Genomic DNA, 15,623 nt, shown 5'->3' on the forward strand with positions numbered 1-15,623 from the left:
TCTGAGGAAGCCGGTTTGATTTGTTATCAGGAGCCGTGCTTTGACAAACTCGTTATTGCTCTCTGTTGACCTTGCAAAGGTAAATCATTCAGAGCAGCTAAAATCAAAGAATGTAAAAAGCTCTGCTCAGGTCCACAACTGCCATGTTTCAGCGTTAGACTACGGCTCTGCTTTTACGAAGAAACTGTAATAATTGTGATTAAAGTGAAAACCGCCTCGAAATCCGAATCTTAAGCTCCCGTTCTCTCTTACGTCTACATCATGTTTTCACACTTCAAGGGGGTTCGGCCGTTCATCTCGCAGTGAACGTGACGCACACCAACTCACCCACGACAACAGAAAACGTCTGTGGAAAAACCCTCTCTGTCAAAAAGTGTGTCCTTTGTGTGGTCACACAATGGGCAAAGCTGTTGGTTTAAAAATCACTGAACTTATGTGTTATAAAGCTGAAGAAATGAAGCGGTTTTAACCCATAACATCCATTGACCAGCAGTCCTGCCTAGCCACAATCCTATTTGTCCCCCAAATCACAGCTCCCTATCTCAGGGTTGTGTGACATTAATTAGCATTCAAACCCCCCACCCACCACACACACACACACACACACACTCTCTCTCACACACCCACACCCACCCCCCCTTCCAGCTCCCTGTCCTTCCCCTCCAATGTCTAGAGTTTGAGGAGCTTATCGCCTGGCAACCACAATTAAAGTACAACAACTCTGGCAAGGCAGCCGCGGTCTGAGCACGCTCAGAAGCTGTGTGAGCCTGCCAGCCTGCTCGGAGACGGGAGCGCAGAGGAGAGTCCAAACAGGTGACTCTAGGATGATCGCACCGAAGTTGCCGGCGATCAAATGAAAGGGGCGACCGATCGAGGCGAGAGGGAGACTCGGTGGTCCGGGAGCACGGGGGGGGAGCTGCGGCGTGAAAGGGGATTCTTCCGGAGGAGCCGGCGGGGGCTTGGCAGGTGTGCCTCTGTGAGGGTTCGCAGGGGGGAGAGCGACTGAAGGTATGTGGCCGGAGGGAAGGGGCGGCGCAGACCCGGCTGATGCTCGGCGGAGGGCGTGGGTCTTCTCTGGGTCTCTCGCAGATGCAGGGGTTTGCGTTTTGGGCTAAGTTGAATTTGTATCTGTTTGTGTGGAGTCAGTACATTCTTTCTTTTTGTTTCTGTGTTTATGTCCCCCCTTCGCTCTCTCCCTTGCACGGTTCTGTAGCCGTGCTTTACCATGTGCCGTGCCTCACTGTGCTGGTGTATCCTTTCCCGCTGATGCTGAAGTAGTGTGGCTTAACTTACTCCTTTAAGTGTGAACCTGAAGTGAATGTAGCGCTGCTTGAGTGAGAGCCCAGTATTACGCCCCAGTCAGGCGTACTGTGTGAGTGTGAGAGTGTGAGTGTGTGTGTGTGTGTGTCTCACCACTTCACTTCTTCAAAACCCTCTATAGAAAACGGACAGATAGTGTGCCTGCTCCTTTTTTTTTTTTCATCAATTTTTTCCACATAATTTGGCTCTTCCTCCACTTCATTATTTTCTGCTTTTGTCCGTCCCTTCATTCACATTCTCTCATCTACCAGTCCAGGCAGATCCTCTTCTCTCCTCGTGGACGCTGTCACTGGATGCCAATTCGTTTTTGAAGGCAAATTGAAACTCTGGGGAATCTGTTTCTTAGCCACAGCACACAACCCTTCACTTCTGATCGGAGGTGGCTATCTCTCCCCTCGTTCAGTCTTTAACACCATCTTTAAAAACTAAATTAAAGAATGGAAAGGCTGTGCTATCAAGTCAGGCATGAATGTAAGATATTGACTTTATTTTTAGGGAGCTCTCAGCTGAGTATATGTACATAGCAGTGCATGGGAAATAGGATATTCGACAGCTCTGTGGCATAGTTAATCCAGGAGATGTAACTGATATCTATATATTTAAGGAGCTTCTATTAAAAAGTCTCATAGCATGAGCTATCAGAAGTGCTCTCTCGCTGTGGTCTTAGCCATCATATGAATTTAGGTAGGTAGACGCTAGTGTTCGTCTGCCGTTTTGCCGGAATCGGTAGGTAACGGATCAAAGCTCGGTGTATCAGGCCAGAGTCTTTCTGTGTGTCGGTGGAGGCCGGTGTTATAATCTTAACCAGGATCTGACACACAAAAGGAGACTGAGGGGAGGGGGAAAAAAACGCAGTGGGTGTGGAAATCGATAACCTCAATAAAACAGCTGTACCTCAGTGTTAAAGAGAAATAATAGAAGCAGAGCTTGAAAATCAAAACCACGGTGGACACGGCGCCGGTAGGGAAAGGTCAAATGCTCTCGGTGTGATATCCTTCCCCCCGCTGAGGGAAAGACAGGATAAAAGCACTTCAAAACGGTTCCCTCCTGGCCCAGGCCCGACTCACTCCCATCACCTACGCTCCGCATAGGAAACATTCTGGACTCCTTTATCCGAAAAACACTGCATGCTTTACCGATCAATCATCTATTCACTGTTGAACAAATATTGAAAATACAATTGTTGTTGATTCAAGTGAGTGTAAATAGATATTGCATGAAGGCGGTGTTAGCGGTTGCAACACGTCTGGTATGGAAAGCAACACAAGGAACGCAAGCAGCACCTGAAATCTGAGTCTTTCTCCTGCAGTAGGTGCAGTCTGCTCCGGGGGTGGATAAGTCTCGGTGTTCCTCCTACTTCTTGGGGGAAAGGGGCTGGACTGAGATGAAGCCGGCCAAAACAAAGGCACCAGTGTCCATGCACACACATTAATCCGCCCACAAAAATGGTAAACAGACCTGGTGTTCTCCATGTAATTCGTTTTGCTGAAGTGACGTCCTACCATTTTTTGGTCAAGAACCCACCAGTTAAAATGTACCTCAATGGCAGTTCAATCACACGATCATCTTGTGTTTCATGTTTGTAAATCCCTATCTGTGTCTGTCCGATACGCCTTTGTCAGTGCGTTGGATGTGACTGGGGGTGGTGCGTCACTCAAATACGTCCTCTCCTCACTTCCACCCAGGAGAGATCTTTCCAGATGATAGGCGGAGTACGTTGTGTGCATTGCATGGAGAGATGTAAACATAAGCAACAACACGCAAGTCTCTACACTCGAGGCCAAGCGCTGTGCTAATGCCGAGAATGGAGGACACGCACAAACGACAACGCTGGGTTGAGTATCCTCTGGGAATTGAAACTATGTGCCCTCCTTTAAGGCTTACAAGGTCCGCTGGCACAGGTTTCAATCTGTTGAACGTTAAAAACTGTCCCTGTCTCTTGCCTTCTGACACCAGCGCTGTCTGCTTGTCTTCTCTGAAACACCACGGGCATCTGGGAAGCTCAGAGCTCTGCACCGTGGGCCCTCGAGCTATCTCAATTAAATGTCACCATGTCTGAAGTGATAACTTGTCGGTGAATAGCACATGAAAGGGGTATTTTAGGAAACGTAACTATTTAGAGGAACTGAGGATTGTACCCGTCCAGCCCTCCTGGTATTTTGAAAACTGCTTAGAGGGGAATGAGCCGCACCAACTGTCAACAGCTCTGGCCCAGGGCTCTGTTACTGGAGTCGCTATGCACCCATCAGCAGGGCGGAGCACGAGGGGGTTCAGGTTCAAGCAACTTCCTAGTGGTATTTGACCGGTAGCAGGGGCTGCTGGGAAGGCTTGGTGCCGGGTTCTGTGCCTTAATCACCGGCTCAATTGATACGAGGTGTAACTTTGTCATGGGGTCTGCCCACTCGTAAACTATCGACCTTTCCTCATCTCATCGCTCCCAAATTCAGGTGCAGGAGTTTCCGATGTGGTTCCCATTAAATGATCAAATCCACTGGACTCTCCTGTACAGTACAGAGTCCAGACGGCGGTGTTTCAATGCCACACTGACAGACCTGTGTATAAGAAGCTCTCCTGAGATATCCAGAGCGCAGAGAAAGAGTATGTAATTATTCCTGTTGTCTGAGTGACGCGGGTGTCTGTTTTATAGTCACGGTGACAGCAGAACTGACAACAGCTCGGCACTCCTGAGAGGGATCAGATTACGAGCAATACGATATTATTGACAATTACCAGTCAGTAAATCTATTTTGAAGTTCGTATAATGCACTTAGTGACTGTTTGGAGCACCACTGTCGGAATAAACAGGCGCAGCTCCATTGTACTCATGTTCGTGTACAAGTTGTGTATCGAGAAATAACATCCTGTTATTGTTTGGTTGGACCACCGTGCGGTTCTTAATGTCAGAATATGAAAGAGTGGTTAAGTGGCTGCTTTGGGTTGTCAGTTGTAAAGCCACTGCAGGTGTATACAATATCTGGGGTTTGTTGACCCTTTAAGACGAGCCACATTTTCGAATTCAGCCAGGGCCCTCCTGTCGGGAACGCTGGGCTCAGAGGTTGAGGGACATCCTAGGTCCTGCTCAGACACTTACACTCTTCTCGTCTCTTTTTATTCCAGAGTCTGGGGTCTGCAGACAGAAGAGAATCTCACCAGAAAAAGTAAGATCTTTTCACTTTTTTCATTGTTGGTCCATAATTGTTATCAAGATCCTTCTAAAATTATCATCAGGGGGACCAAAATATGTATTCGTTTAGCCAGTGAGTTTTTGCTGTCGAATAATACAAAAGTGCAGAAAATAAAAAAGTGTGTGTGTGTGTGTGCAGAGCTCAGTTAATTCCCAGTCTCCTGTACTACAACATTTGCTCAATGCTCCAGAGTAATTCTTTAAAGCATTTGTAATCTTAGCCAGATTATTAGCGTCTGCTGTGACAGTCCTGGCAGCCAGTCAGATTGTGTGTTGTTAGGTTGGTGTTGCGTTTATGGTTTGTTTGTATTTAACAGCGGCGCCTCTCATTTTATGTTTGTTTGTTTGTTTGTTTGTTTGTTTTTATTTTTAAACTACCAAACAGTTTACCATAATATAAAGCTGGCAGACTTGGGAGGTTCAGCTCAGCTTTGCCCGGGAGGATTGATCCAGGGGTGTTAGACAGAGTTTTATCTGGGTGACACGGTGTAAAGTGAGCGCTGACTTGCCTGCCACCTGTGTTTTGTTCGGGTTTGAAAATGTAATTTTATATTTTGGTTCCTTACTCTTTGAGATAAACAAACCAGCCCACAACAGCATGCAGCACGGAGTAAAATGAGGTGGAGAGATTTGTGACACTTTTGATTTCCAGAGCCAAGCCCGAGGTCTGTGTCAGAAAACAAACACTCTCTTAGGTGGCAGCCTTAAATGCCCCTTTCTGTCTGCGGTTCGAAGATCACCGGTGGGGCTTGCAGTTGTCGCATACCGTTGCTCACAGCGCGTCGTGGGCTGCAGCTCGGTTGCCTTGCAGTCATAGCAACTGGTTTTATAGCAGGCAAGCCTTTGTAACGACGCTTTCCTGTAACTTTGTGTGCATGCTAGTCGTGGCACGTTTAATTTGAGAAAAAAGAAAAGGTTTATTCTTATTTATTATTTTCGCAGGAGCCCCATTTCTTGTGTTCTGGTGTGCTAGTCTTCAAATACAATAAATAAATAAACAATCTGTAAACACTTGACTTTGTATGAGTCATGTGCAGTTAAGGTATGTATTTAGAGCTAGCGTTTCCATATCTACACTCTCGTGTCCTGTTGGTCGCCTTGCTGACAGTGCAACCGCAGGGAAAGGCCACCCGAAATGGACAGAATATGCAATCAGTGCCAGGCGTGAATTGGAGGAAGGAACCTTAATCGCCTAAAAAACAGCAGCGGCTTCTTAAACCTGCGCAGGTCGAGAGGGTTTCACTGCAGCTCCGTCCTGGATGTCCGATCCCCGTCCAAGATGGGGTGAACCCGGATTGCTCTGGGCCTCCCGGTGTCTGGCTGGTGGTCTCCTGGGTGCATCGTCGATACAGCGACGGGGCACAGACGCCTTTTGGAAAAGAGTTTTATTTATGGGCATGATGTGTGACTGACATCCCGGAGCGCAGGCAGGCGATCACGAGCGGAATAATTGGCCACGCATGTCCTTGGGGACGGCGAGAGATTTGTGCTGATTTAGAGGATGATTGTCCCCCCCGTTCCCCCACGAACGCTCGGAGATGAGAGCATTTCTGCGCTCGTGCTGCCCAGTGAATCATCGCGCTGACTCACCCTTTTAATCTGGGCTTTTTGTCTGTCTGCCAGAATGACATTTCTACTGATCAAACCAAACTAACCCCCACCCCCCCATCACCACCACTCCGCCGTCTCCCCCCGCCCCTGTCCACTCCCCCTTTCTCCCTCTTCCTCAAGCCTCTGGGATTGTGCGCCGCCCACGGGATCGTGATGACAGTCGGCCGAGCCTCTTTGCGCTTGGAGATGAGGAGGCGGGGAAACAAGGGGGATGGAGGTGGTTGTGGTAGTTGGCGTGTTTGTGTTTGCGTGTGTGTTTGTGAGTGTGTTGTGAGGGGGGAGCTACAGGATGGAAGGACAGGAGCAGAGGCTAACAAACTGCGTTCTGTGGCCCTGTGGGGGCCTCACACACAGACCAAGGATCCCCAGAAAAGACTGACATTATTTCACCATTGTAGTAAATCTCTTCACCCCTATCAACCTGTTTGGCTGTCATTAATTGCACTGCCTTGCCCTGAGTTAGCTGAGTTCCTGCTTGTGTGTTGCCTGGATGTTTTATTAACATGAGCTTCACACGAGTCTTCACACAAGGTTTTAATCCAGTTTATACAGAACGTCCCAATTGAAAGTTGTGTCTACTGAACGGGACCCCTGGCAGTGGAGTCTGACATCACACAATCACATGATCTTTGCCCTCATACAGTCCATGACAACGTTTTTAGCCATCCGTAACAGTAGCCCTTATCGCAACCACAAAATAGTGATATACAGAACAGTGTCAAGCGTAACAGTATGTCGTCTTTATTAAGGGGTAAATAAACGCATTGAAAATCAGTTCTGTGTGGAAGCGCACCTTTGCCTGGCGTCCTCTGGTTTGTCTGATTTATGTCTCCCTGTTGAGAGCTTATAGACTGAGAGCCGAGAATCAACCCCTTCGTTTTTTAAGATTATTTCTGTTATTTTTAGCACTTATTGTTAGCGATGGATGCCGTTAACAGTAATCTTGGCAGCGTTGCTTAGAGACGCCGTCGTGTGAAGTCATGTGATCCCGAGCTGCCGAAAGTGAATATCTGTAACAGCTAATGAGATATAGCATCAGCATCTGCAACGTGCCGGTAGGGAAGGGGCGCGGGCCGAGAAGCCTTTCTTTTCGTCTCACTTGCTACACAGCGCTGGTCGCGTCCCTCGACAAGGTATCCGTAACACGCGAAGTTTCCCGCGCGAGTCGGAGCCGGCGCCAGAACTTGTGATTGACCCCGTCACGAGCAATGGGAAAAAGTTTATTTTCCTTTAAATTGCAGCTTATTACAGTACTTTGCGCCGGCTGAGTGCAAGAGTGGGTCTGTCCGCCGGGCAAAGGCCACCTGTAGCGGCGCGGAGAGAGAAACGAGAGGTGACGTTCTGACAGCCGACGTCGGTGTTCGTGAGCCAGACGTTTTCTGTTCCGTTTGATCGCTTATACTGGTTTCCTTTTCGGGAGCTTAATTGTGCCAGTTGTCGAAAGCAGACTCGTACAGTCCAAGACAAAAGCCCTTAAACTCTGGCTTAATTCCCCTTTGTCTTTCCCATCGTGAGAGTAATTAGCTTGTTGAACGTAAAATTCTTCTTGGCTCGGAAATACACTCTGATCCCGTTTATTAGGCAGTAGTGGTCAGTGATTACATCCTCAGTTTTGAAACCTTTTTATTGTGCCCGAGGATTATAGATTTTTGGTTTTGGTGAATAAAATGGTTCGTATGTGTCTTTCTTTCTCTTTATTCCTATTGTTTATATCAAGCCATGGTTTCAGACGCAGTGCCAGAGTAACAGTTCACAGATGAGGAATACCTGTAGAAAGAGAGTTAAGTCAGACTTTGTGATTATGCAAAGCCAGATTTACCAAAATATCGTGTGCCAATAATCCACTCATGGAGCCGCCATTGGCCGTGTTTTTGTAATGCATGTTTAAGTGCTCTGTTTTCCAGCACAGCCATGTCCTTGTGGTGCAATTAAAGTGTTTGTGTAACATCTCTGGTTTGCATGGTGACATTATGTTTGACCGCCAGTGTGTGTGTGTTTGCAATGACATTCTTTTGAGGAAGGGGGGAAATGAAAAAAGTGCTGAGTCAGACAACTGAGTGGCGGCCATCTCTCCGAGTTCAAGGCCTTCTCTGTGAATGTGCGCAGTTGCGGTGACTACTGCCAGGCCGCTGCCAAGATCTGTAGCCCAAGCGGAGGACTCCTGCTAGCAACGGACACTGGCGTCAACACTGGACCCATTCGCCGTCTCTTTCCAGCGGAACCGGTTCTGTAGCTGATTAGGAAAGCGCCTCTCATTCCTTTCTTGTTTTTTGTGGGTCGTGTTTTCGTGCGTCTGGTCTTGTGCGGCTCCTCCAGCAGGCCCGTGTGACTGACTGACTGAGCTGCACCCCCCCACCCCGCCGCAAGCTTCCCGACCACCACCGCGGGTTACCGAGAGGCCTGCAAGTCGATACTCTGTTTGTGTTCCTCGAAACAGAAGGATGTGGTGCCTAAGCTCTCCCTACCTCTTCGTGAACGAGAGCCCTCTCGGTCCGGTGTGACAGCTTTATTAGTGGAAATCAACATATTTGCGGTTTTGAAAGCGCCCCAGTTTTGTCTTTAGGTGGTCTGTTTAATTTTTGGTTTCCCTCCGCCGGTTGGAACGCGATGAAGATTTTACAAAGCGAACGCGGAGAAGTTGGAGACAGTTAATGGGGCTGAGGGATACCAGACTACTGAATAGGAAACATAGTCCTCAATTTTCTTTTTTTTTCTTTTTTAATGTATGTATATTTACAATAGTAGAAGAATAAGCAAGCAGCCCACTGGAATTGCTGGCTGCCTGACTTTCTCTTGGAGAGCAAAAGTGGTTGTTTTAAGAAATGGCCGGCCGGCAGTCTTGAAGTGGCTTGGCCGGGGAGCCGCTCTGATGTCTCGAGCACGAGCGCGGGTGCCAGATCGTTTCGGCGGCAGAAACTGAGATTGTTTTGGAAAGGCACTAGGGCCAAAACCTTTTTTTTTTGTATTTCAGGGGCTCTGTCAAGCATGGCCTTTTCCATCCTGTGTTTAACAAAACAAAAAAAACAACGAAAAAACGCGAGCAAAGAGGCTTTGTTAGTGATATGCGGGTTGGCAGCCGTTTTTAACACAGAGAATTAACGACTTAGAGACCAGATTACCCAAAAACGTAGAAAGTGTTGGGCTTTCGTTGAGAGAAAAACAAACAAATAGGGGAGCTCAGAATAGGCTAAGCTGCTGCAAACTGAACGATATGCATTTCCATGACCTTTATATAAAATCACAAGAAATCACATCTTCCTCCTGTTTTTACAGTACCTGTTAAAAGTTCTCCACATGTCTCTGGAAGAATTCACTCTGTCTCCATGCCTGTAATGCTGGTCCTTACCCTGACGAGACGCGCAACCCCCTGAAGTCGACCATGTCATTTGCACACATCACAGCAGGAGAGGGTGGACAATCCTTCTCTCCTGGTGCTTTTCGATGTGCGTGGCATGGAAAACCTCTCCTTGTGGTGCCGATTGCCTCTCCTGGAGATCTGGTTTGGCGTTTCTCTCCCTGATCGGCTCAGCTCTCTCTTTCTGTTGCCACAACAGCCTGTGTTGCTCTCAAGCGCCCCCGCTGGACGGGGCAGTATCGCCCGGAAGTGTCGATCAACACCTGACGAGCTGGTGTCTGGGGTTTGTGTGTTGGTACAGTGGCATAGTTGGGTGATATAACTGCAGATTATAAATTAAGCAATCACATTTCTTCCTGGTCACAGTTTCTTGATTGTCTTGTTTTATTTTTAACAGGACTGGCGGGGCTACACATTTTCCTAGGGCATATGTTCACTCCTTGTCATTCTGTGAAGGTATCTATAGCTTCCCGAGAGCTCAAGCGTGAAGACCTCCAGACAAGCCAAGGCCGGGGTCGCGGTCGTGATGAGAGCATTGTACCCGGCATTCCTCATCAGTGACTCCATATGCATTTGGTGTTTAAAATTACGGGAGCTTTAGAAAGAAGTAAAGGGAGGGTAGTGTGTTGTGAGCTGTGGATTAAAGACGCTTGTCACAAGGAATTTCCCTGCCTAACAAGCTGGGGGCTACCACTCGAAGGCTATCCACGCCCCCCGTGCCATGACATCACCCCGCGGACTGGTGGTCCCGCTGTGTTTCGTGCTCCCCGGATACCCTGGCATAATCCCAGCTGTCTGGGCTCCCGTCTCGCAGCATATCGGTGACGGATTGAGGCTGAGCACTGGCCGGGTGTGCTCTCACAGTTGGTGTCAGTGCCTGGAGAGTGTTTTCACTGCACGGGAATTAAGGGCTCCGGCTTCCAACAGCCCTGTGACACGCATTTTCTCACACACCTAAAAGATTAGGTCACCCACATGCGTGAAATCGGAATTTCAATGTCACTGGAGCGACCCCGTGCTACTTTTCCAGATTTTCTTCTCTCCTTTCTCTTTTTATCTTTTCATGATGTAAGCCATAGCTCCAACACAACGTCATCAGTAAGAACAAAAATAAAAAATAAAAAATTACATACCGTGCAGACAAGGGAATCTGTTTGACCTGGGTTTTTTATTTTTCATCCTCCACGGGATGTTATTTTTTGGGCTCTACACTGGTTTCCATTATAAAGGATCATAGCTACTGATACGCAAACAACTATTATTATAAATTGAAGCCGCCGACAGAAAAGTGACAGTTCTATTAATGCTAATAAATCTGCTGCACTTTCAATGGAAAATGAACAATTACTTCGTGAGCAATTTGAACTAGGCACCTGCTACGCTAGGTGGATAATGGGGAAATGATTTGTACAGATTTGGCAATTGCTTATATTATTTTGTTATTGTCGTATTCATGTTCTGCATCGTTAAGAGCCCATAAACATAAATCTGTGCATCATTTTGTTTGTCACATTTAGTGAGATCAGGTGAAAAACACAATATCGTTTACAGAGCGTTTGAAAACGGACAGTTGTCGGCTGATTTGCAGACAGTAAGGTAGTCTTGTGTAAGTGTTCTGTGCAAAAAGTGTGGGTTTAACTGAGAACTTTAATGCGCATGTCATGAGATTTTGTAACTTGCACATGTATCTGTGTTTGTGTGTGTGTGTGTGTGTTTGTGTGGGTGTGTGCTGGGATTCCCACCCCCACTCCCCCCACACTCCCCTCTACTGGGTCTCTTCCAGCCTCTCTCTGAGGTTGCCTTCCAGCACAAATAATCCCCCCGTCTGCAGACACAACCCTGATTGGGATCTTGACGCCGCTTTCAATTGTGGGATTGAGAAAGCGGGGTGCCGTGTCTGTGCGCTGCACCGGAGCCACGGAGTTGTCTGTAAACAACATACCAGAATATTTCAACAGGCCGCCCTCCGCCAGACCCAGGGTGCCACTCGGAGCAGCTGCCGGCTGTGAACTTTCTGCCGTTTCACCCTGCGCCCCTGACATTGATTTCTTGTGTGGTGCCGCCTCTTTTGTACCTATATCTGAGCAGGATGCTTTTTAATATAACCGAGGGAGTCTGGTGTGAAGTTAGAGAAAGAATGTGGTGAGAATTGTTGTTGTTTTAAAGCGGTTTTAAGATCGTTTTCTGAAGTATTTTACTCTTCACAAATACAGAAACCCTTGAAAAGAATGAAAAGTGACAAACAAAAACCTAGAACAATCTAGAATGTACACGTTCTAGAACCAAAGTGGTCTCTGTGCAACCCAGTGTAAAATAAAAATAAAAGTAAAGCGATCTGCTGTTTGCTGACTCCAGGAGGGTCTAGTCGACAAAAAAAAAATAGCAGCGATACCTGACACACATGGAAGTTATTATCCTAAAACAGTCTCTGATAAATAACGATAGACTAGACTTTGTGCAGTCAGTTGTAATTAGGGAAAAAGGAAACGTGTGCATTTCTGATGCATTTATTGTACTCTGCCGTTGCGAGGAAATCACGGTTCCTTACTGACAAGTCGTCTTCCTGTGTGTTCTGCCTTATTCATGGGGATATTACAAATGGTTTCTGCTGATTTGTCCTCTGGGAGCTTATAAAAAGGATTTAATTAGCTAATCAGCTTGAAATTTCCCCTGACTTTGCCCCCAAGAATGGCTATAACTTCCTGCAACGAAAGAAAAAAGAAAAGAAATCTCGTTGTATATTCCTCGTTCACTCTGGAACTGTGACACCAATTAGAAAAGCTGCATTGAATTACAAGATTAAATGCCCTGGATACAAGTCCTGTGTTTCTATCTCTGTGTAACTAGTCTGAGTCAATGCAGTCCCTTTGTTACACGCTGGAGGAGAGAGATAATTGCAAGTTTGCCTTTGCTGTGATAGCTGTTAAATTGCTATATTTCAATTACTGGCAGTCAAATTCAGATCATTATCTCATTCTCATCTCCAGCGAGGAAAGGGGGAAAAGCCTTTTTTCTCTTAAACATTTCATGTTCTGCTTAGAAGTGTAACCAGCTCTGCTTCAAGCCATTTAACTGAGATGATGACACAGGACTGACAGAAATCCCTCCGTGTCGAGGAAAGACTAACTGTGCAAAGACATGTATATGAATATATTGTAATACGGCTGTAGTTTCCTAGTCTGTCTACATTTTAAAGAGAACATGCTTCTTAAAACCATAACATAAGATTAGGAAACGCACAGGACGTTTGTGAGTATGGGTATACGTGATTAAGCACTGTGTTTGTCGTGTTGTTACTTGTGTTTTGTTGTTCTTTTTCATTTCATTTGAAAATTCAAGATCGTTCCGTATTTCACCCTCCAATGAGGAAATATTCCAGGAGGTCTTGAAACGATTTCTCCTGCAACATTATTTTGAATGTTAATGAGTTTTTCTTGACAATAAGAAAAGATAAATCAACAAGATGGCTCTTTTTCTTTGTAATCATACCCACAAGTTCTGCTACTTTAAATTACTATTCATGCCTCACTCTGATGAGATTATTAATGTGTCACGCGGGGGTGTCGGTACACAGATGTCATTAAAATGCAGCTTGAAAAAACAAGGCGTCCAATTAACAATTAAGGTTGCATTTATGAGTAAGTTTGAACATACATTCTCTCTCGCTTTTTATATATAGAACTGCACACATTTAAAAAATACAGATTGCTTATCTTTTCATTGTTCAGCATAACAACTATTTCTTTGCTGCTGGATTTCCATTAAAATAATCCGTAACAACAGAGTAAATATTCCTTGGAATTGTGTTGAGAGGCGTTGTCTCCTGGGAACAGCCTCTCTGTCAGTTTCTGGGAATGACGGACAAAGATACCAACGTTCACGCGGATCCTTCACTTTATTGATCAACATCTTGTATCTGAAAACTTGCGTGTGTCTGACTGTATGTGTGTCTGTGTGTTCTGTTTTCTATTAACTGCGTCCGGGGCGTTTAACAGACAACAATTAGATGCTTCAGACTGGTTCCCAGGATGTTTGGCTGCAGTGGTTTGATGTGCAACAAAAACAAATTACAGAAGTGTTGGTTTGAATACATTTTTACACTGTTGCACACAATAGCATATAATCAACCAAATCCGTTCGTGTTTGCATGGACTCTGCCCAATGAATTCTACCCGACCTATCTATACATACCACAAGCTTTTATGAATGAAATGCCAGCTGAATACGCTTTTATTGACCATGTTCCAGAATGCACAGACGCACTAATACATTTGAATGAAATATAAGTTGGGTATCGCAGCGACAGAACAGCAGAGATTTGTTGGAAATGTTTGTAGTTCTGCGCCCTGCAGCTATCGTCAGCATCGCGGACCTTTTCATTTTAGCGTTTAAATACCTTCCGTATGGGTTACGGGAAGGAGGGCAAATATTTCAGTTGTTTTTTTGTTTTGTTTTTGTTTTGTTTCGTCTTTCATCTAGTGGCAGGCGTGAGAAACAGCAATCACTGAGGTTAAATTAAAACCTCATCAGTTCTCTTTCCCAAACGCACAGCCCCTTTGTGTTCCTCTGCCAGCACATTGCTCTGATCATGCACCATGGAGTACAAAACAGCACAAGCCTAAACGCCGATGCTTTCGGACCTAATCCTCGGCGCCGCGCTGTAAGCGTGTACCTTGCTCGTCTGCGGGAATGTCTGCCTGGGCAAAAGAGGTCAGAGTAACTGCTTTAAGAAAAAAATATGATCACTTTTAAGGGACATTTACACGAGCTAGCATTGACGTGAAAGAATAGAATTACAAGAAAATATATGGCAACATAATAGAGCAGACACAGTCGCACCCATGTCTGCTAGATGCCCCCTGTACCCACCCTGATGTGGGCAATTGTGTGCAAGACTGGTACACAAGCCACAGGTGGGAAGCCCTGTGTGGAGTGATGCTACAGAATAAACCTCGAGTCCATGGAAGCAAAGCAGCTAAGGGGAACCGCTGCATGGCCCGTGAGATCGGCGTTGAGTTGCAACACGGCGGATGCTGAGCAGCACGTCTGTTTTCAGATCTGCCTCATCTGCATGAGCGCTATGTCCCCGAGCCTCACAAAGAGCCCATTGTGTGTGCCGAGAAATAGTCAGTTATTGGGGAATCGGTAATCCGAGTCGCGCTGGAAGCAGGTGTGCGTGCGCGCGCGAATATGCGGGTGTGTGTCCAACCAGTGAACGACGGGGTGTCCATCGCTGATCTTGTTTCGGGGAGAGAGCGGAAAAACATCGAAGGTAAGGGAGAAGAAATTAGAAATGTTTGCCGAGATTTTGCACAGTTCACGGTGGTGTTTGCACTGACGCCCAGGGTTTAGCGGGCTGCGTGCCTGGTTTCTGAGCTGGGCACCATTAAGGCAGGGAGGGGAACCCATAGGCTAAGTCACTTCTTCATTTTTTTAAACTTTCCCACGCAAGAGAAGCGATGGCTGAATTTCTGAAGGGTCTAGCAACAGGCTTACATCATAGCCCCTGCCGTCATTCCTTATGTCATCTGGAACAGCTGCAGGGGCGAAGCTGGCCGGGGACAGAGCCTGGTAACCAGATAGTCGGGTTGGCACAGTGCCCGCATTACCAAACCAAGGGATGTGGGCTTGATCCCCCAACCCCCACCTCGCCAGCACCACCACCCCACTCCCCTTCCCCTGTGTAACTCAGGTTGCCATTTCTCAATCTGGAGAAATCCTTCGAGAACTACTTAAGCAGCCATCTCGAGACTTGCCCAACGAAGTGTATCGGGACACTAAATCATCTCAGCCAGCGATGCCACCCCCAAGGCAACGCAATCCACTAATTTGTAGGCCTCTTGAGATCGTCAGCGGCTTTATACCTTGGGAGAAGTGTTTAATTGGTGAAAACAATGGTTAAGTCAATTAGATCGTTAAAAATGTACGGTGGTATTAAAGCCAGAAGACTCCTCAGGGCTTAGATCTGGAGATGTTTTACCTCTAATCTAGGTGCTGCGAAGGCAAATTGGTTTGTGGTAGATATTGTCAGTCTGCATTTCAGAGAACATTTTCCTAATCCCCCCACTCTGTTGTATCATCTATCTTAAGGTGGTTCACTTCCCTGACTAACGACTGAACTGGTAAGAGCTCTTGGTGTCAAAGCCATTGGAA

General features: G+C 46.5%; 1 protein-coding gene across 2 annotated transcripts in view; it reads left to right on the top strand.

Moving 5' to 3' along the window:
* ankfn1b (ankyrin repeat and fibronectin type III domain containing 1b) overlaps positions 1-15,623 on the top strand; it is a 163,727-nt gene that overhangs the window by 105,798 nt on the left and 42,306 nt on the right. The window contains exons 1-2 of one of the 2 annotated variants that reach the window (XM_066689308.1): positions 767-1,008; positions 4,438-4,478. Coding sequence is in view for 1 of the 2 variants with exons in the window: in XM_066689307.1 (XP_066545404.1) it covers positions 4,438-4,478 (41 nt within the window). In the remaining variant the exon portion in view is untranslated. Of the gene's footprint in view, positions 1-766; positions 1,009-4,437; positions 4,479-15,623 lie in introns of those variants that run through there. The other variant, XM_066689307.1, reaches the window with a different exon arrangement.

This window comes from Amia ocellicauda, chromosome 17 (genome assembly GCF_036373705.1).
Source record: "Amia ocellicauda isolate fAmiCal2 chromosome 17, fAmiCal2.hap1, whole genome shotgun sequence".
NCBI classification, from domain to species: Eukaryota; Metazoa; Chordata; class Actinopteri; order Amiiformes; family Amiidae; genus Amia; species Amia ocellicauda.